Raw genomic sequence first — 23,047 nt, 5'->3', positions numbered from 1 at the left:
TTCCTCGATTTCTACTGTTAATTGCATCTACACACATGAGGTAGTTGTAGTTATACAAATGGTACTTCCTCACTTAATTTAGCAGAAGAATTATTATTGACTTTGCTTAAGCTGTATGTTTATTGCTTGCACTATGAAATCGTAGAAGTGACATTTCTCCAGCACACTGTTCACAATAGTTATCACACCATCTTTAAAATTCCTGAGAATGAAAAAATATATAATATGTTGTAAGTGTTCTCATGAAATTATTGTAAGTGTTCTTATGAATGATTTCAAGAAGTGAAACAAAGCAATCTAGTTTATGTATATAACATATCACATGCATGCTAGAAAGAATTGTTGTGAGAATGAATAATAACACTGTGTGTTTCCATGCAACCTCCCCATCCCCACGTCTCTCTCTCTCTCTCTCTCTCTCTCTCTCTCCTCTCTCTCTCTCTCTCTCTCTCTCTCTCGCTAGTTTATGTATATAACATATCACATGCATGCTAGAAAGAATTGTTGTGAGAATGAATAATAACACTGTGTGTTTCCATGCAACCTCCCCATCCCCACGTCTCTCTCTCTCTCTCTCTCTCTCTCTCTCTCTCTCTCTCTCTCTCTCTCTCTCGTTACCCTTTGACTAGCCAGAGTAAAAAACACACACTCTCACACACTCACTCACTCCTATATGCTGCATGATGCTGACTGGACGAACAGTGCCAGTGCTATTTTTCAGCAGCTGGACTGATTGTGGTGGAGGTGGTGTCAGGTGTAGTGGGTAGAGGGAGAAGGAGGCAGGGAGAGGAACTGGGAATAGGTGGCTAGCAGCTCAGAGGGAGGCGACAGTTTGCCGACTAGGAATGCACTAGGGAGGGGTGGTAGGTATATGAACTGGCATGATTGTAGCTACCGGTGGGAAACAGCACATGCTGAAGGAACGTGAATAGTGAGGAGGTGAAATGACTAAAAAGGGGAACTTTAGGGCATAGGATGAGGGGACAGTGGGTTACCTGAAATTGAGGCCAGGACAATTATGGGAGTGGAGGATATGTTGTAAAGATAACTCCCATCTGCGTAATTCAGAGAAGCTGGTGGTTGAGGGAAGTATCTAGATGGCTTGGTTTGTGAAGCACCTATTGAAACTGAGCTTGTTGTGCCATTGGGTGGTTAGTTTGTTCTTGACAACAGTTTGGCAGTTGTCATTCATTCTGGTGGACAGTTTGTTTGCAGTCATACCAAAATAAAGCTGTAAAAAGTTTGCAGCAGAGTGGTACATGATATGGCTGCTTTAACAGGCAGCCTGACTTCTGATCACGTAGGGTAAATCTGTGACAGGAATGGAGTAGGGGGTGCTCGGAGGAACAGTTTTGCAGGTCTTATACCATGGTGCACCGCAGGTGTATGGTCCTTGTGGCAAGGGGTTAGGAATGGGAATGGGAGTGGCAGTGGCAGTGGGAGTGGGAGTGGGAGTGGCACACGGATGGACTAGAATTTTGTGTAGATTGGGTTGGTGATGGAAAACCACTTCAGGAGAGGTGAGAAGGATCTAGGGTAGATTTCCCTCGTTTCAGGGTAGGATGAGAGATAATCAAAGCCCTGGCGAAGGTTATGGTTATTCCAGTCCAGGGTGATATTGGGTGACAGGGGCGCCGCTCCTTAGTAGCTGATTCTCTGGGCTGATGGGAGGATTGGGGATGTGTGGGGATATGGCACGAAAATCTGTTTTTGGTCTATGTTTGGGGGGTATTATCAGACTGTGAAGTCCTTTGTGAGGCCTTCAGCATTGTGGACAAGGGAGTTCTCATCACTGCAGACTTGTTGTTCGTGGGTGGCTAAGCTTTTGGGAGGGATTTTTAGTGATTTTGGTTACTGATAAAGAAAAAAATACCACTACAATAGTTCTGGACATCTTAAACCAGATATTTACAGATTTTGAAAACTAAGAGTAAGTTTCAGTTGCTTTATATGGCCTAAGTAAACCATAAAACATTAAAAAATATTGCTTTAGAAGTTTGAGTTTGAGTAAACAGTATGTAAGAGTGAGAAAACTATTGAAAGAGGTGTTTTGCAGGGATCAGTTCTTGGATGTTCTTTTTTATAATGGCAATCAATGACTTGCCACATCATTTGCTCCAAACTGTGATCTGTTATGCAGATAACACAGCCTTGATTACTGCCCAACAAGACAAAATAATATTAAAACAAATGTTACTGGAAGCACTAGGTGCTGCAGTGAAATGGTTCTCATTCAATTAACTTGTGTTTAAACCAGGTAAGATTCACCGTCTTTTGTTAGGACTATCAAACAATACAGAAAGTAAGTTAGTAAGCTTCATATTGTCTCCAGGTTGGCTTGAGAAGAACATGTCTGTCGTATTTGCAAAAGAGTGTCAAAGGTAACATAACTAATGTGGAAACTGAGAGATGTAGTTATTTCTGAATATCTAAGATTACATATTTCGGACTTGACTCTCACATTTTGTATGAGCTGCTGTTATGGAGACACACTTCTCATATAAGTGATGTATTGAAAATACAAACAGAAAAAAAATCTTACATGAGATATGTGTAGTGCTAGTCCAAGAGATCACGTAAGATACAATTGTCAGTCTGTATGTATGTCACCTTTCTACGTGTTAAACTAAATATTACAGAATTTTCTGTAAGAGGAGATATTCATCGCACAACACTAGTGAAAAAATTAAACTTGGTTTTCCAAGGTACTGACTCATAAAAGCAGGCCACTCATCCAGCATCAGCTTCCTACAACTCTTTAATAGATTAGCACCTTCAGGTTGGTCCATGTCTTGGAATTTCTTTCAAAGTAAAGTATATAGCTGGATGGCTGAAAACCCATTTTGTAATATAGGAGAACTTTTTGATGTACATAGTGTAAAATGATATGTTAAAATTCAAAATGCTTGACTATGTGGCTGTAATTATGTGTGTTTGTAATTAAAGAGAGTCTAAGATTATATACATGGTATGTCAAACCTTTTGGGTCAAACTGAAACAAGTGATTGTGGCTCCACAGCTGATTATATGAGATAGGGAACCAATGGTCAGAAATGTGTATTTATTGTGATACGGATATACACAGTGTGCACCACATAACAACAACATAGCTCATAGTAAATTGTTCAAAGGGATGAGTGCCAGTCTCAATCCATGTATTGCAACAGTGCATACAGTTCTTGAAGACTGTACCTCTTCTTGTTGTCCCTGAAAGGATGTGGTTTCAGCACGACGCACCAGCCCATTTTGCTGTTACTGTCCGTGAGCATCTGAACAACACATGCCCTCATCATTAGACTGAAAAGGGAGGTCCTGTCCCATGGCCAGCACGATCGCAAGATCTCGCACCTCTGGAGTTTTTCCTCTGGGGTTACGTCTAGAAACAGATGAAGACATGCTGGCTAGGATCCAAGCTGCCTGTCTTCTGGTACAACAGACACCAAGGATCTTTGAGAGAGTGTGGCAGAACTTCATGCACCATTGCCGTGCATGCATTGTGACTGGCAGTCATCACTTTGAACAATTACTATGAGCTAGATTGTTATTATGTGGTGTACACTGTGTATATCCGTAACAAAATAAATATGCATTTCTGACCATTGGCTCCCTATTTCAGTATACCCACTATCACCTGTTTCAGTTTGACCCAAAAGATTTGAATCAGCTTGTATGTTTGCAATTATGTATAAGAAGGAGGTTCCAGAGGCACCACAACTGTAAGATTTCTGTACAAGACATATAACAATTAGTATTGGCCACTTGCGCCCGCATCTCGTGGTCGTGCGGTAGCGTTCTCGCTTCCCACGCCCGGGTTTCCGGGTTCGATTCCCGGCGGGGTCAGGGATTTTCTCTGCCTCGTGATGGCTGGGTGTTGTGTGATGTCCTTAGGTTAGTTAGGTTTAAGTAGTTCTAAGTTCTAGGGGACTGATGACCATAGATGTTAAGTCCCATAGTGCTCAGAGCCATTTTATTGGCCACTTGGGCCACTGAGCTGAGAGGGGCACCAGTGGAACCCAAGAGCAAGATTTGTATAAGTGTGTATCACAATTAATAATGAAAACTGAAACATGTGAAAGTGTATGAGGGGTAAAGGGTCAGGGCTGGGCACCAAATAAAAAGTCACTTGTGTGGAAAAATTTTCTTGAACTAGTCCTATCCAAGTTAGTTGTTATTGTAGTACTGGTATCTGAAGAGTAAACAAAATTTTAATATTTGTAGGCTATGTGAAAAAATTTTTGAAAGAACTCTACAAACTGACAACAGATTAAATTCATTTGTAAAAAATGGTGGGGTTGGCTGTTCAGTGAGTGAGGAAAACAGTTCACTGTGTATAGAAGGTGCTAAGCAGTGGACAGCCATACAACAAAAAGTTGAACATTGCCTCTGCTTAGCACTTCATCTATTCAGTTGGCAGTTGACTTTACTCATTCCACTGTCTGTTATTGACAGGAGACATTTGACTTGCCTTTTTTACCCACCAGTAAAAACATTAAAGCTCAGGACATTCTGTTATGTTTCAATACTTTCTTTGGCCATCTCAACAATGCAGCCTTGTTGTACCACTATCTTAAACTGTGTATGCTCTCAAGGGCATAACTACCAAATGTTTACTAGAGAACCTTAGATATCTCCCAACACCTCATATCCAAATCTACAGACCTCATTAATCCATGTAAACAACAGCTGCCCATTATATTCCTGACTGCTACCCTTGTTGCCTTTAAAGTAATAATTGAATGGTTTAATTCTATCCCACATCTTGCTGCTTACTGTTTACTATAATTCTCTGTACTCCACTGTTCTTGTTTCAGCCTTGATCACTCCTGAACATTCATTGAGCATCAGTTATTCTCCATTGCTTCAGCATTTCCACCAATGCTGGATTGGACTACAGAATTTCTTGACTGTCTGAATTTATTTTTGCAGATAAGATTCAACTGCTCTCTCTCTCTCTCTCTCTCTCTCTCTCTCTCTCTCTCTCTCTTTCCCTCTCCCTCTCTCTCTCTCTTTCCCTCTCCCTCTCTACCCCCCCTCTCTCTCCCTCCCCCCTCCCTCTACCCCTTCCCCACTACTTTGATGTGATCTCCATTATACGGAAGCCAACAACAAAGTTTACCATATACCAACCCTAAACAGACAAGTCTTGAATCTTGATAGACACTATTGCTTTCAGCTGAAATATTTCCTGAAAACTTTGCAAGTGCAAACTATAACTCAAGTTGGGTTAACTGCATTCACCTAGACTCAGTTACAATAATATCTCATGTAGATATCTTCCCTCCCCTCCCCCTCCCCCCCATCTCCCCCAGCCCACCCCACTTCTCCCTACCCTTCTTCATCCATTTCTACAATCTCTTTCCCACCCGCATCATATATTTTCAACTGCTCTTATGTGTTGTGGCTTTAAATATCTTTATTTTTCTTAATTCTTTCTTCCTTGCCACCACACATTACCCATATTTGCTTCTATCTAACTTTTGAACTATTCTCTTTGTCACTTCAAATTCCTCATATTTTGTATCCCTCATTTTTCATGACCATTGAATCAATGAAGGTCAGCCCTGATTTCTCTCTTTTGGCATACAATGCTTAAGGTCATGGGTACTTAATGCCCAAATGGTCCCTTGTTGTCTCTGTTGCCAGATAAAGAAAATGTTGTTTCTGGAAATCAATATTTTTTGTCATATTTCTGTCCTCCACTTTTTTTCACTTTTTATTCATATGCATAGCCTGGTAAGTAAAAGTTTCCCTATCTTTTTTTGGTTGTACAGGGTAGGCAAAATAAAAATAGCCCAGAAAATATTTGTAAGGCTGATGCAGAACCGACCCTTGTTAATGAACTAACCCATAACAAAAAATGCTGGGAACTGAGATTTCAGTGCACCTATTGGTTGTTGTCAAATGCCTGCACTTCAGCGTCTGTCACATGCTCTGTCCCGAGTGTGTCTCTATATCATTTTTCACCTCTTCAGATGAGGTGTGATTCAGCCTGTCAGGATGGGTGGACTCAGAGCATGCACTATCATGCGACAGAAAGACCTCATAAGTACTGTTAAGAGCCATTGCTTAATCTCAAGACTTGTATTTGAGGTGCAGTGTGGGGCGTCCGCATTGTAGCACCCAACCAAAAATATGTCCAGAAACTGCTTAATCCATATGTGGATTGACTCATAGAAGATGAATGACAGTATGGATATTTTCAGAAAACAGTGAGACAGCACGTAACACTTAATAATGTTGTCATGAATGCATGAGGCATTGAGTGAGGAGAGGACAGTCAGCAGAGGTAGTGTAATGCTCACTGTGATTTTTACCTGTGGGACAAATTTAAGGGCCAGGTGTAGTCAAATAATCATCACACTGGAAGAGCTAAAGTAGAACATTGAAAATGCTATTGCTGCTATCCTGACACAGTCCCTTTCACTGTTCAGAGTTGTCACTAACCCCCCCCCCCCCCCCCCCCCCCCCAAAAAAAAATGTAAACAAAAATGCATGAGCAGCACCTATTAGGCGGAGTGGGTCCAACAGCCGATCAGTTCCAGTGATTCCACCAGGAAGGAGATACAAGGCTCATGTTGTCTGTAATTCAACCATGCCTAGACGGTCAATACCGCGGTTCAATCACGTCCGCATTGTTACTTAGTGCCTGGAAGGGCTCTCAACAAGGGAAGTGTCCAGGCATCTCGGAGTGAACCTAGGCGATGTTAAGTTCGAGTCTTGGTCCGGCACACAGTTTTAATCTGCCAGGAAGTTTCATATCAGCGCACATCTCATTGTGGAAGGTGATGTTGTTCGGACATTGAGGAGACACAGAGAGACAGGAACTGTCAATGACATGCCTCATTCGGGCCGCCCAAGGGCTACTACTGCAGTGGATGACTGCTACCTATTGTTTATGGCTCAGAGGAACCCTGACAGCAATGCCACCATGTTGAATAATGCTTTTCGTGCAGCCACAGGACATCATGTTATGACTCAAACTGTGCGCAATAGGCTGCATGATGCGCAACTTCACTCATGACGTCCATGGCAAAGTCCATCTTTGCAACCACGACACCATGCAGCACGGTACAGATGGGCCCAACAACATGTCAAATGGACCACTTAGGATTGGCATCACATTCTCTTTACCAATGAGTGTTGCATATGCTTTCAACCAGACAATTGTCAGAGACGTGTTTGGAGGCAACCCGGTCAGGCTGAATGACTTAGATTCACTGTCCAGCGAGTGCAGCAAGGTGAAGGTTCCCTACTGTTTTGGGGTTTCATTATGTGGTGCCAGCATCTGCCACTGGTGGTCATGGAAGGCGCCGTAACAGCTGTACGATATGTGAATGCCATCTTCCAACCGATAGTGCAACCATATTGGCGGCATATTGGCGAGGCATTTGTCTTCATGGACGACAATTTGCATCCCCATCGAGCACATCTTGTGACTTCATTCAGGATAATGACATCGTTCAACTAGAGTGCCCAGCATGTTCTCCAGACATGAACCCTATCGACATGCCCCGATAGATTGACAACTGCTGTTTATGGACAACATGACCCACCAACCACTGTGAGGGATCTACACTGAATTGCAATTGAGGAGTGGGACAATCTGGACCAACAGTTCCTTGATGAACTTGTGGATAGTATGCCACGACAAATGCAGGCATGCATCAATGCAAGAGGACGTGCTACTGGGTATTAGAGGTACCGTTGTGTACAGCAATCTGGATCACTACCTCTGAAGGTCTTGCTGTATGGTGGTACAATATGCAATGTGTGATTTTCATGAGCAATAAAAAGGGTGGAAATGATGTTTGTGTTGATCTCTATTCCAAATTTCTGTACAGGTTCCGGAACTCTCAGAATTGAGATGATGCAAAACTTTTTTTGATGTGTACTTTCAATGAGAGGCATTTGTAATTTGGCTTCATCTATTTTGTGAAATATTGTTTGAAATCAGTGTATCAGTGAAACATACAGAACAGTACTAATACAAAAACTCTTGCTTCTAAAGGCAAATATTCCATGCTCATGAGACTAAAGTAACAGAGTTTGCTTTAGAGATAAGCTAAAGAATAATTTAGTAAACAATAGTGAATTCTGAAGCAAATTTTCAGCTATTCTCATTCTCAAAGATAAGCTATTTGTTTAAATAAATTGCAACCTAATAATATCATCATCATCATCATTATTTAAGACTGATTATGCCTTTCAGCATTCAGACTGGAGCATAGCCCCCCTTATAAAATTCGTCCATGATCCCCTATTCAGTGCTAACATTGGTGCCTCTTCTGATGTTAAGCCTATTACTTCAAAATCATTATTAACCAAATCCAAGTACCTTCTCCTTGGTCTGCCCCGACTCCTCCTACCCTCTACTGCTGAACCCATGAGTCTCTTGGGTAACCTTGCTTCTCCCATGCGTGTAACATGACCCCACCATCTAAGCCTGTTCGCCCTGACTGCTACATCTATAGAGTTCATTCCCAGTTTTTCTTTGATTTCCTCATTGTGGACACCCTCCTGCCATTGTTCCCATCTACTAGTACCTGCAATCATCCTAGCTACTTTCATATCCGTAACCTCAACCTTGTTGATAAGGTAACCTGAATCCACCCAGCTTTCACTCCCATACAACAAAGTTGTATCAGATAATATCAGATAAATTTTTCAATCATGGTGGCTTCTTGTAACTTAATGCAGTTTTATGTCACTACATATTATAAAGTTCCCTACCACTTTTTCTGTCCATAAGCAAAGCCTTATCCCAGTAATTGCTATAGGGCTTTTGATATAGTTTTCACTAATAGACAGATAGAGTCACTTGGAATGTTTGTTTATTTAATTTGTTACTACTACATCATACAAGTCATTGATCCATAGATACTTTGTCCTACTTGTGTTAAGTCTAGTAGTACAATAGTAAATTCTGAAGCAAATTTTCAGCTGCTCTCATTCTCAAAGGTAAGCTATTTGTCTAAGTAAATTGCAACCTAATAATATCATCATCATCATTTAAGACTGATTATGCCTTTCAGCGTTCAGTCTGGAGCATAGCCCCCCTTATAAAATTCCTCCATGATCCCCTATTCAGTGCTAACATTGGTGCCTCTTCTGATGTTAAACCTATTACTTCAAAATTACTTAAATTTTTAGTGAACATCAGAATGGTACACAAAAGTATTAAGTGCTGTTTATGGCATGGCTGTGGAGGTGGAATTAAGGCACCTCAGATACTCGTTTATGAGTCTAGTCTCTTCTCAATGTGAATAAGATATAACACACAGTTGCAGGAACTGTAACAGTGCCAGGAATGCAATTGCTGTGAGACGTATGCAACCTCTTTCCAACGCTGGGCTCCTTTGTAAATGTGTAACTGGTTGTTCTGGTTTCTTATGCTGGCATCACCTTGCATGAACAAAATATTGTCATTTTCCTTACACTGTCAAAATTAGCAATCCGGATCACCACCCTGAAGCTCTTGCTGTATGGTGGTACAACATGCAATGTGTGATTTTCATAAGCAATAAAAAGGGTGGAAATGATGTTTATGTTGATTTCTATCTCAATTTTCTGTACAGGTTCCAGAACTCTCAGAATTGAGATGATGCAAAACTGTTACTGTCAGAACTGTAACAACCGAGTTTCAGGAATTGTTGAGCTAATAACATGCCTGCATTGATCAGTTCCTATCAAATGAATTTTGACGGCATCTTTTACAACTGGGACCCAGGATATGTGGAAGAATCTTCATTGTAAACCATATATCACATTCTATGCAGATATCACAATTTTTCTGCTCTGATATAAATATCTGGATCAAGATAACATATAAGTTGGTGTAGTAAATGATGCAAAGCATGAGTATCCCTGAATCCACACTAACATGGTGTATATTTATACACACAGTGAGCTTAAGATGACTCATTAAAGTGACTTGCTCCTCTCCTCTTCTGTAAATTGATTGGCTCCTTTGTTAAACAATGTCTGGATGTAGCTACATTGTCAGACTAATCAGACTTCTGATACAAGCCCCAGTCTAGCCACTAGGGCAAGTGACACTAGTGTGATCCCCCTTAAAACTCTGTACTGGTTTTTGATGCGAACCTCAAACCTTTGCCTTTTGCTGGCAGTTTCCTTGTCAATTGAGCTATCCAAGCACAACTCACAACCCATCCTCACAGCTTTACTTTCACCATTACCTCTCTGCTGCCTCCGAGACTTCACTGAAGTTCTCCTGCAAACCATGGGGCACGAGCACTGCTGGAAGAAAGGATTCTGCAGACAAATGGTTCAACCACAGGTATGGAATGGTTCCAGGATGGAGGTGATACTCCTGTATTTATGTTTTGTTGTGTCCTGCCTGCTCGTCGAATATGGCGTGCCTAGGAAACCTGCTTTCTCGGATCACTAGACTACAATTCAAGCAATTTGTATTAATGAACTTTTATTACAGTGACATAAATGACAATACTTAACTTTGAGAGTTTACATTGTTGTGTCGCAAGCAATGTGCGACAGACAAAATAAGAAATCTCATCAGTGTAGACAATGCGTAATACAAGTGAAATTATACAGTCTCTAAATTGCTGCTATAGAACCGGTAGGACAGCTAGTCTTCCATTGGGCTGCGGCCAGGCGGCGCGGCACTTATGTCCTCTTTGTGTAGATGCTGCCGCTGTCTCGGTTTTTGTCCTAGAGAAGGGTCGGTCAGTGACCTATTAGCTGACGTCTTCTTCACATCCTTTCTGCTGTAACATTCATGACCGGCATGCTGGTGCTTGATGTTACGCTGGAACATGTTCCTCCTTGGAAAGGGAGCTGTGTGTGCTTTGCCTCTACCACCCTGTTAGTCTGCCTCTGTACCAGCCAATGTATCCATATTCCATACCACATATAGGACGGTAGGTTGTCCCAATGAGTTTACTAGGATTATTCATCTTTCCATCTGAAGATAGCATCCAACTGTCTCTTGTAATGATGTCATAATATTTTCCAGCACAAAATTCATGTAAATCAGGCCACCAAGAAGCAGAAGTATTTTATGGCAAATGTGACATGGGAGGAATAGTGTGCAGAGATCATGACGCCAGAAAGTAAATGTAGGAACCAAGATTCTGGAGGGGTGGGGGTGGGAGTGGGGGTGGGGAGTTATGGAGATTTCAAGAGGACTGTTAGAACCTTAGTATAAACTGAGGTGTTTTGTATGATGTGATATGTAAAGAACAGAATTTCTCTGTTGTCCATTACAGTGGCTCATATAGTCTACCTCCATGATCTAGTAGTTAGCATTGTTAGCTACTGAAGCAGAGGTCCCAGGCTCAATATCTGGTGACCATTTCAGATTTTTCTGCAGAGAGGTGGTCTGGAATGCGAGCTACTGTACTTCTTGAGATCAAGTGAGTAACTACTTAATAAATTGAGTAGTGAAATTGTCACTCTAGCTGCCAAAAAGGTATCAAATCAAAATTCTGTTGGCAGGCTGAGAGCCACATGACATTTTGATCATATGTAGAAGATGCAGTGGAAGTTGAATATGATAAACCTTATCCATTCTTGAGAAAAGACGTCATTTCACTGGGCTCTTTTTTCAAAATCTTACTTTATTCAGCACTATTACTTTCCGTGACCTGTCAAGCACATCTCTGACAGATATGGATACACTGTCCTTGTCTCATAATAGTTGTAGAGAACAGACAGCAGTCATTTATTTGTTCCATCATTGGGAAACTAAAACAAAGAATAATAAAGAAAAACACAAATTCAACATATCTTTTCCCATATACTCTACATTACTGAAAATCTTTAGAAATGCAGTTTAGAAGTTACTTGACAGTATTATGAAAAGGATAGATTGCTACTCACCATATAATGCAGAGACATTGAGTCAGACAGGCACAACAAAAAGGCTGCTAAACTAGTAAGCTTTTGTTCAAAAGGCTGCCTTCTGAATCAGACAAAATCACAACGGTTGCATAACTTCCAACAGTGCTACAGAGCTGGGAGATGAACATAGCGAAATTTCAAATAAAGCCTCAACTTGATGATGCAGGTCAAACTGCGGAATCGGCCCGAAAATTTGTAAATGAGATGAACAAACTCGACTCTGACTGATCGGGATTTGAAGAGGAAATGCATATGAAAGGAACCCTGAAAATCACTGGTACATAGAGAGTTGTATCAAAGTCAGCTAACAGCAACTCACTCACACATGTGGCCAAAAGCTTACTTGTTCGGCAGTCTTTTTGTTATCCCTTTGTGCGACTCATCCCCCCCACTTTATGGTGAGTAGTAGTCTGCACTTTTCATAATACTGTCATTATTCCATTCTGAATTTTCAATATTCAGAAGTTACTTCTTAGTACAGCAGTCTTATGAAGTTCACTGTGTGACAGCAAGACTGATGTACAGAAAATAATTACGTTTTCCTGTGTGTGTGTGTGTGTGTGTGTGTGTGTGTGTGTGTGTGTATAGTGGTTCTCAGAAGTTTGTGGACAGCAGTAGGTCTGCAGCATTTCACACACCCACCATTGAAGTACCATAAAATCTTAGCACTTTTTAGTAAAATCGTACACCAGATCAGAGATTTTGATGCAAAAATAGCTGTTGATTATGAAGTGTAATGACAACATGAATCAGGCAGTTAGGAATTTATCTTAAAGTAACTGGTGTTAAATACTTTAACCGTATGTAAAATTGGAATCAAAAATTGGTTGTTTTCATTGCTTTTGTTTTTTATGTTAAATACTGATTGTTGTAGGAAGAAAATACAAGCTCAGTCATGATGTTTCTGTCATGACAGAGATACCCACCCAGAGAATGGAGCAGCTAGAATGCTCACCCCCTCCCCCCACCAACCCCATACCCTTCTCTCCTACACATTTGTACAATCATGAGATATTAAGGAGAAGTTAATTTTACATTAAACAGCATGAATAATTTTACCGAGTGATAAAGTGACTTCAGTGCTGATTGTAAGGCAAGTTACATACAAATAAACAACACGGTTCTGTGTAATGTTATGAGTAAAATCATATTTCATTAGATTGATAGAAACAAAAGACTCATTAAATGCTCAAGTACCTGAGAATTATGTTACTGTACTGGAGGACACTAATTGTGCCATTGTAGGTTATAAAATTCAACACTGGAGTGTGTTTTCAAATTACCTTTGCATTACTTATACCAAAATAACAAGGGAATTTTATAGGTTGCTAATGGAAGTGCATTTTCAAAAGGAAGGACTATGTTTTCAATTTTAAAAAAAGTTGATCTTGCTGTATAGATGTCCTATGCTACAAAATTTTAATGATTTTCCACAAATGAATAATACCATTTACTAAAATATTCTTTTTTTTATACCTGTGAAGGTAGATGTATTTACAGATTTAGATTCTTGTAAAAATGAACTACAACCAAAGCATCCAGAGTTGTGTTTTTTTAACCATTTAACGAAGTCACTGCTCTAGCTAGTTAATGAACGTCATTCCTTCCTGAAGTAACTGAACTATTTTCCCAGTAAGAATTAATGCAAGGTTTTATTAATCCTTTCCTGGATGCGTATGCTTCACTATTTAACTTCATTTCTTAATTCTGCCACATGGACCTACTTGACTGTGCTTTGGAAAACACTGGAGCTCTTAAAAAATTATCTTTTGCAGTCTCCATATGAGGAATCTTCTTTTCTTAGATATCTTAAACCACCACATTCTGGCTTGAGAAACATCATTTTCACCACTTTTAGCAGGGTATTTCTTTACGACTTTATCATAAACTGCCTGGTATTTTCATGAACTATGACATCAGTAACACTGTTGCCAAGTTGCATATTTCATTCAAATTAGCAACACTTTCATTACATATTTTGTTGCCTGTGCTTGGTTATAATTATCACTCATGTTATCTATTTTTATAAGGTGCGAAAGTAGTTGACTTTTCCCATTTTAAACTCATTTGCAGGTTCAGATTGAAAATAAATAAATAAAAGAAATAATTGACATTAGTTTGTAATTCCTTTCTCAACAAATGTTATGGAATTTGTATTTTTACTCTTAGCTTTGCTACTGTCAATTTATTTATTTTACTGTGTGGTGTCCTACAGATTAATGAACTTGAAAACCCTGAAAAAACCTACACAACAATGTAATTTAAGAGAAGGCACAGTGAATTGAAGTGAACCAAAACAACGTAGCAGCTGATGCTACAGCCAGTCAGTAATACGCATTATGAATATTTTTCCACTAAATCGTTTTTCTACAAGTATTACAATGTCATTTATTGTTGATGGGCTACTTATTTCTAACTGTAGACACAATTCTCATTTGTATGTTTCATATTTTGGAATTTGTTCGTAAACTAAACTGTTCCTGATCCAAAACATTTACGAATCAAGGTTGAACTCTAATGGTACAATTATGATTAAAGCATAATGTATTTTTCGCACTCAAAGATGATTTTATGGAATTCATAAAGGTCACGTTCGTTGTCACTTTGATTACATAACTCTTTGATTACATAACTCTTTGATTAAAAATGCAATCAGTTTATACTTTTGTGATACACTTAATTTTGTTTGCACTTGTTTGCTTCTACCTGTACAGTCTTATATAAACTTGCAAAAGCTAATCTATTATTGCATATTGAATTGTAGAAAAGGGATCTGGCGTGTATGTTTGGGAACACATTTCTTGAGCTTCTATTATGATTTGTATCTGTTTAGTAGAAGGGTACTGTGTTTGTCTTATTTGCTTATGTGGAAAAATGTTTTTGTACTGTCTGTCTTTCAAAATTTCAGTTTGAATTATGTTTCTGTGGAAGATATAATGCAGTAGTGAACAAATTAACCTGAAGAGAGAAAAAATAAGCATTTTCTTGGGTTGTTTTTTTTTCCCTTTATCATAGTACTTCCATTACAGTTGTATGTTTACATAGTTTCACTTATTAAAATAATAATACCCATATATTATTTTGAAAAGAAGGCTAAATTAAACAAGAAATGAACAGCAGCAAAATGCTAAATTTAGATTGGCATAGTTTATCAAATAAATGGAGGAGAGGCCAGATTAGAAGTTTGATTGTGTTTCTCTCCTATATTAGTTCAATAAATCCATTGTGCCACCTTAGTGTATGATTTTATGCTTTGATTTTTTGTGAATTATTTCCCTTGCATACCATGCATCAGTGATGTTAAAGCAAATTTTGGATCAGTATGGTGCAAGTTTAGCGGGTTTCAGTTAAATTTTGATTGGCTACTAGGAAGCAGCTTCATATATTAACCCTTTTAGTGCCAAATACGATCTGATCGTGATCCAGATTTTCGGCGAAAAATGCCAGTAACGATCTGATCGTGGTGCCTTTCTCATTCATTTTTTCCGCGCTTGAAGGCAAAGTTGTTAGTATTTCCTAGCGAATGAGAAAGGCATCACGATCAGATCGTTACTGGCATTTTTCGCCGAAAATCTGGATCACGATCAGATCGTATTTGGCACTAAAAGGGCTAAAAATTGGAATATTAAATGTGCAGAAGGCAATAAAACCATGCCATGCTGAATGAAGCTCACAAGATTGTCCACTGTGGACTGCAGCACAGGAAATAGCATCCAATGAGATCAGCATTTCTGTACTGACAATTTGCTGAAGATTCTTGTGACTGGAGAGAGAGAGAGAGAGAGAGAGAGAGAGAGAGAGTAGTTGTTGATGCACACCGAACAACAAAAAGTCCTTTCAAAGTACAACTCTCCACTTTTCTTCTGTATGTAGGAGTTTTCTACAAGACTAGAGAGTACACTTTGTTTAGAAATTAAAAATAAAAAAATCTGAGAGTGAACAAAACAAGAATTTGGCTACAAGAAACTGCTAAAAAAAATCCTGACATTGCAACACCCATGAAAACCCAGTAGGAACCACACTTCTTAAAGGAATAACAAAAAGTGATCATTATTGATTGGCAACTCCATGGAGTGTCCTGTGCCCCACGACCAGATACTGGATATACTTGGAAGGAGAGACAGCATTGGTCGTATTTTTTGTTTTTTTGTTTTATTAACCGCAAAATCAATTTTCGGTCACTAAGTGACCGAAAATCGATTTTGCGATTAACAAACCAAAAAATACGACCAATGCTGTCTCTCCTTCCAAGTATAAAAAGTGATCAGTACAATAAAATGTTCAGAATAAAATATCATGACACGTTAAGTAGATCAGTAAACTCTTCCTCCAGCAAGGTAACATGCTGCACAATGCACCAAAGGGAACAACTACTAATTCAAATGCTGCATTGACTATTATGTTCACTTTGTATAAATCTCTTTGAAATGGTAATGGGTTGTACTGAATAACAGACTTGCTCATGAAAATGTGAAACAAGGGTTAATATATTTAGAATACATAATAAATCTTTGGTTACACTCTGGCTGTGGTAGAGTTGATTTGCAAAGAAGATAAGTTTCTGAATGTTTTAAATTTCATACATTTTACTGTGTAAAATGAAGGTTTCTAAAGAAAACTGTATGAGCTCAGATTAATTTGTTCACTGTTGTATTATATCTAATGACAGAAATTTTGAGATTTTTTTATAAACGCATGATACCTTGAGTTTGTGTACAAGCTGCATACTTCCTATTCTCTATTCTTTGAACAAATTTGTGATTTTCATTACTGTAAATGAATAACTCCCAAGACTTTTATGATTTATTAGATATGCACAGAATCTTGATTATGACATTGTCTGGATTCTGTGTGCCATCTTTTTTGCTTGTAGAGAAAAGTAGTTATACAGTTAAATTGATTTGGTTTTTGTTCATTGTAATAATTTGTTGTCCTTTGTTTATGCTGTTGCAAGTTTGTGCTTTGTTGCTGCATTGTGTGGTGATGTTTCTGTTTCAAGATGCATAACGAGAGTGACTTTGATGAAATGGCTGCATGGCTAGATGAAAGGGTAAGTGAAACGTGGGTATGCGATTGTTATACAGTAGACCTACCGTTTCAGTTGTTAAATCATTAAGCTTTTTTTGCTTTTTGCTCTTTTGTTTTGGTTTGGATAACCTTGTTATTTTTAATCATTCGTGCAGTATTTTTTTTATCAGCTTCTGTTTTATGTTGTTAACTAGGTATTTTGATTTCTTCATATTACCAAGCTGTGTGATTGAAATTATTTATGATGTAGACTAAATCTGTAGACAGATTTTGATAATATCAGTATAATGTAAAATGAAATAGCTGTATGATGGCAATGGCTGTTCAATTCTTAAATTTGGTGGTGACTCTGATGGTTAGGAATAAGCATAGCACGATAAATCCCACTGATCTTCATTGGTAAATTGATTTTTACACCACATCTGTACTGTTAATGTTTATTATAATACACATTAGGCAAGGTTGTTCCTGAAGCTTAAGACAGGCACACTTTTTTTCTCAGTACAGCATGCACTCATTACCTCACTTAAAATAAAATGAATATATAGAGTTACACAAAAACAGAGTGGTGTGCATACATTAAGTTTCACTAAATTCCCAGTTTAAATGGGTGAGATTTGGAGTCATGGTTCATTTGCACGTTGCTATAAAATAATAACAAACATGTTTTTCATTTCAGTTAAGGATCATTACTCATTCTTGTGATCTCTTTCAATAAATTTTACTTATAATCTGAACATATTTGACATGGGTAATGCTTTGCCCATCTACAGTGCAAGCATTAAGGTGATAAGAAGCATTTGCAGAGCTGAAGTCCCTTTCCAGGAGGAAGAAAGAGCAACTGCCTTCCCGCTCCTTAGCTTCGCGGTGTATGTAGATAATCTGTGTTGCACAGAGAACTAGCCCTTCAATTTTTTACCAACATATTTTTACAGAGGAAGCTGTTTCAATAGATATTAAATAAAATTTGAAATTTCCCAAAATGTGCTATCAAAAAGTCAGTTACCACCTGTTGAACTCCAAGATTTTTCAGTGAGTGATATGTCAGATGAGTGCATTGGGCATGAAAGAAGCAGGGTCTGTCTTTCAAAGAACGTTTGGATGATTGATGTCCAATTTGCATATTGCATCAGAAATCCCTTTAAGGAAAGGTACCACATCAGGGACTATAGTTTTGAAACCTGTTTAAAGCACTGATGTTTCAGAATACTTCTGTTGACGTATATGCCCCAGACCATAACTCCAGTCTTTCGTTTGATATATGCTTTATGAGATGAATGTGGTTACAGTATATAAAATTCAGATGTGCCAATCTTTCTCACATTAGCACACAAAGCTCTCATGACTACAAAATCAGAAACTGTTAACAAAGTTATCCTTCTGAAATTGTGGAAAAATACAGCACTGTACCATTTTGAATTAGGAATTTTTTCTTTCAGACAATAAAGGACCAGAAACAGTCATTTCAGACATGAAACCCACACAGAATGCTAATAACAGCTGTCTTTTTAAACTGAAGTTTTTGGATGTTTAAGCAGTAAAAATCATCTTTGGTGACAAATAGGGTTACATTGGTATTAGGCTATAAAAGATAGGCTCTTTTCTTTAAGGTAGTGGTTATTTAGAACTGCTGTTAATGCACTGCAAAATAATGGGGTTCCATTGGTATTAGGCTATAAAAGATAGGCTCTTTTTTTAAGGTAGTGGTTATTTAGAACTGCTGTTTATGCACTGCAAAATGCTGCAAAGTCTGAAGAAATGTGTCCACCGAGATGAAAGCTTCTGCATAATCTTTCATTGATTGTGTCGATACCTGTTTACATTGTAATACATTGTGAAATTTTGAACATTCATGGGTACCGCGATACATTTGAACTGTTTTCAATTATAGGTTCAAATTGAATTGTGATCTTTTAAAATTTTTGCGAACAGTAGGCGTATTCTCATTCAGGACAATCATTCTCTAATTTCATTGTACAGTCACGTGAGAAATAGGTTTTTTTTTTTTTTTTAGAATTTTCGGATGCTTACAAAATTATAATTTTGTAAATTACTGCTACAAGTGTTTTGGATACATAACTTATTTCATAGCAGATCTGTGTTTGTGGTTCCCAGTTCTGCCAAAGAATACATCATGCCTGAATTTCATTGTATATCAACACAAATAAATGTGTGTTTTTGATAATTTTCAGATGCGACCATTGTCCTTTGAATAACTTACAAGCAATTTGTAGTACATCAGCATTTGTGATTTAGTTACTGTAGCAGATACTACAACTAACATATTGTGTTACATCTAGTTTTCCCTTAAAGTGGAGTGGCCCTATATATTATTTGCATTTACAATAAATTATCTCTATTTTTGAGTTTGCTAACGACTGTAATTAACCTCAAAATGATTTAGGAGACTAGTAATTTTTACCACAGGTTCTTGATTTGCCTTAATAGAAATCTCATTTTTTGTATTTGCTTCAATTCTTATAGGGAATTAGCACCTTTTAGCTCAACAGATTAAAGGATAATCAGCTAGCTTAATTTAAAGTTAAATGTTCACTGCCTTGTAATGCACTGCACGAGCCAAAATGCAGCCCTGCTGTTAGTACTGTTCTCAAACACAGGATGAATTGATTGACATCCGTAAGGAGCTGGAAGTTGCCCTGACCACTGTCAAATGATTGGTAGCTGCTGCCAATTGGTGTGTTGGAAGAGCTCCCGAGAATCATGTACCTGTGATACCAGTATCAGAGATACCTCAAGTACTATCCTCTCCTGTGGATCCTGCCTCCTCAGCAGTGAGTACAGGATCTGTCATTACTCCCCCACTTGACTGCGAGTGGCTTATCATCGGTAGATCTAGGCATCCTGTACACAGTGCATGTGGACCAGGGAGGACTCAGGGTGTTATACCAATTCCCCTAACCAACAATTTTGAGGTGCTGTCCTTCTCTGAAACTGAAACTGAGCCAATGGACCTCATTTCACATGTTTTGGGGAAACCTGTTTTGTTCAATGTCAGGAGGAGGCAGGCACAAAAGGGTAGGGTTCTATTAATCATTGGCAGTTCAAACATGTGGTGAATGATGGTACCCATTAGGGAAATGGCAGCAAGAGACAAGAAAGGAGACTAGGTGCACTCAGTGTATATGCTTGGGGGCCTCATTCAACAATGTTAAATAGACTATTCCAGCAGCCATTGAGGGAACAGGGTGCAACCAAATACAGGTTGTGACACATGTTAGAACAAATTATGCCTATCATCAGGGCTCTGAAGTCATCCGTGGGTCATCCCAGTGACTGGCAGAAAAGGTTGATAAGACAAGCGTTGCACATGGAGTTTCACCAAAGCTCACAATTTACAGCATTGTCCCCAGAACTGATCGTGGCCCTTTGCTTCTGAGTCAAGTGGAAGGACTGAACCGGAGACTATGAAGGTTCTGTGGCGAGCTAGGCTATGTCTAGAACTTTAGGGTCCCCATAAGTGGGTCAGGTGTGCACTACACATCAGAGGCTGCTACTCAGGTAGCTGACTGTGTGGGATGCAGACAAGTGTTTATTAGAATGAAATTCTCACTCTACAGCGGAGTGTGCACTGATATGAAACTTCCTGGCAGATTAAAACTGTGTGCCGGACCGAGACTCGAACTCGGGACCTTTGCCTTTCGCGGGCATGTGCTCAACCAACTGAGCTACCCAAGTGCTTGAGTAGCTCAGTTGGTTGAGCACTTGCCCACGAAAGGCAAAGGTCCCGAGTTGGAGTCTCAGTCCGGCACACAGTTTTAATCTGACAGGAAGTGCAAGTGTTTATTAGATTAGGCAACACACTATCCAATTTAGATAATGATAGCTGCAGGAAACACAGAAGTATCAGTGTAAGATTGAAAGAAATTCCTCCCACAGGTGAGAGTATTAAAATCGTAGTGGTAAACCGCCGAAGCATTCGCAACAAATTGCCAGCGTTTGAAGCGTTCATGAAAAGCAGTGGATCTCCCATAATGCTAGGTAAAGAAAGCCGATTGAAACCTGAAATTGATAGCAGTGAGATTTTTGGGGAAAATTTAACTGTGTATTGAAAGGATAGATAAATGTGAAATGAAGATCAGGGTATTCATTGCAGTAGACAATAAACTCAAATCCATCTAGATAGAAATTGAACCTGGACTTGTCTGGGCAACACTCAATACCAAAGGTGAGTATAAAATAATAATTGGATCATTCTATCACCAATGAGACTCATCTCCTGATGTAACTGAAAACTTTAGAGAAAACCTCAGTTCACTTGTACTTAAGTTCCTCAGCTATACTGTAATCATCAGTGGAGACTTTAATCATCTAACAATTAATTGGGAAAATTATGATTTTGTTAGTGGTGGGCATGATAAGATATCCTGTGAGACATTACTAAGGACTTTCTCTGAAAACTACCAACAACAGATGGCTAGAAACAACACTCTTCATGGAAATGTATTGGATCTGATAGCAACAACTAGACCTGACCTCTTTGAGGAGATCCACATGGAAACTGGTATCAAGGACAATGATGCGGATGAGGCAGCAATGATTACCAAAGCACAAAGGTCATCTAAAACAAGCAGAAAGATATGTATGTTCAATAAACTAGATAAAAAATCAGTAGTGTCATATCTCAATGAGGAACTTAGAACTTTCAGCACAGGGCAGGAGCATGTAGAGGAAACTAAGGCTCAATTTTAAAAGAATAGTTGACCATGCACTGGATGCTCCATTTTCAAATGTTCCTTCACAACGGAAAGCCTGGGATAATTAGTTTAATCCATGTACCACTGAAAAGATGAGTGAAATTAGTATCAGTGCCAATGGTGTTGAGAAACATCTGAAATAGTTAAAATTGAACAAAGGTCTGGGACTATAGATTCCCTACCAAATTCTGTATTGAATTTGTGTTTGAGTTAGCCCCTCTTCTACTTATAAACTGTCAAAGACCCCTGGAACAAAAAACCGATGCTCAGTTCTTGGAAAAAAGCATACATCACACCTGTCTACAAGAAGGATAGTAGAAGTAATCCACAAAACTACTGTCCAATGTCCTTGACATTGATTTGTTGTAGAATATTAGAACATATTCCAAGCTCAAACATAATGAAATATCTTGAACTGGAGGGCCTGTCTCAATGCCAGTCAGCATGGATTCCGAAAATATTGATCATGTGAAACCCAACTTGCACTTTTCTCACATTAGATACTGAAAACTTTGGATCAAGGCAGTAAGGTAGACGCAGTATTTCTTGATTTCTGAAAAGCATTTGACTCAGTATCACACCTGTGCTTACTGTCAAAAATACGATCATTTGGGATATCAAGTGAAAGTTGTGACTGGTTTTGAGGACTTTTGGTAGGGAGGATGCAGCATGTTATCTTCAATGGAGAGTCATTGTCAAATGTAGAGGTAACTTCAGGTGTGCCCGAGGGAAATGTGTTAGAACCCTTGCTGTTCATGTTCTATATTAATGACATTGCAGACAATGTTAATAGTAACCTCAGACTTTTTGTAGGTGTTGCAGTTACCCATAATGAAGCACTATCTGAAGTAAGCTGCATAAATATTTAGTCAGGTCTTGATAAGATTTCAAAGTGATGAGAGATTGGCAACTTCCTCTAAATATTCATAGATGTAAAACAGCCCACTTAACAAAACGAAAAAAGTGTAGTATCCTATGACTATTGTATTGTGTTAAACCCCGGGACCTAGAAACGACTGAGAGGCATCATCCTGCGGTAGCCCTCAGTGGTTCACAACAGGCCACAGCAGTCCACCCACCCCACCGCTGCCCCACACCGAACCCAGGGTGGTTGTGCACTTCGGCCGCCAGTGGACACCTCTGGGAGCGTCTCATACCAGACGAGTGTAACCCCAAATGTTTGCATGGTAGAATAAGTATGGTGTACATGTACGTGCAACAGAGGATCAAGTAGGTAAAAAGACGAGAGCTAATAGAAATCCTTGGGTAACAGAAGAGATACTGAATTTAATTGGTGAAAGGAGAAAATACAAAAATGCAGTAAATGAAACAGGCAAAAAGGAATACAAACGTCTCAAAAATGAGATCAACAGGAAGTGCAAAATAGCTAAGCAGGGATGGCTAGAGGACAAATGTAAGGCGTA

At 38.9% G+C, this 23,047-nt stretch overlaps 1 protein-coding gene across 4 annotated transcripts in view; it reads left to right on the top strand.

Moving 5' to 3' along the window:
- LOC124605556 (TOM1-like protein 2) overlaps positions 1–23,047 on the top strand; it is a 124,672-nt gene that overhangs the window by 89,123 nt on the left and 12,502 nt on the right. For 2 of the 4 annotated variants that reach the window (XM_047137317.1, XM_047137315.1), the window contains one exon: positions 16,880–16,930. The exons of the other annotated variants lie outside the window; for them this stretch is intronic. In XM_047137317.1, coding sequence (XP_046993273.1) covers positions 16,880–16,930 — 51 coding nt within the window. The remainder of the gene's footprint in view (positions 1–16,879; positions 16,931–23,047) is intronic. 4 annotated transcript variants of the gene reach the window in all.

The sequence above is a fragment of the Schistocerca americana genome, chromosome 3 (genome assembly GCF_021461395.2).
Source record: "Schistocerca americana isolate TAMUIC-IGC-003095 chromosome 3, iqSchAmer2.1, whole genome shotgun sequence".
In the NCBI taxonomy this organism is placed as follows: Eukaryota; Metazoa; Arthropoda; class Insecta; order Orthoptera; family Acrididae; genus Schistocerca; species Schistocerca americana.
Note: the sequence above shows the minus strand (reverse complement) of the source record. Positions and strands in the feature narration are given on the sequence as shown.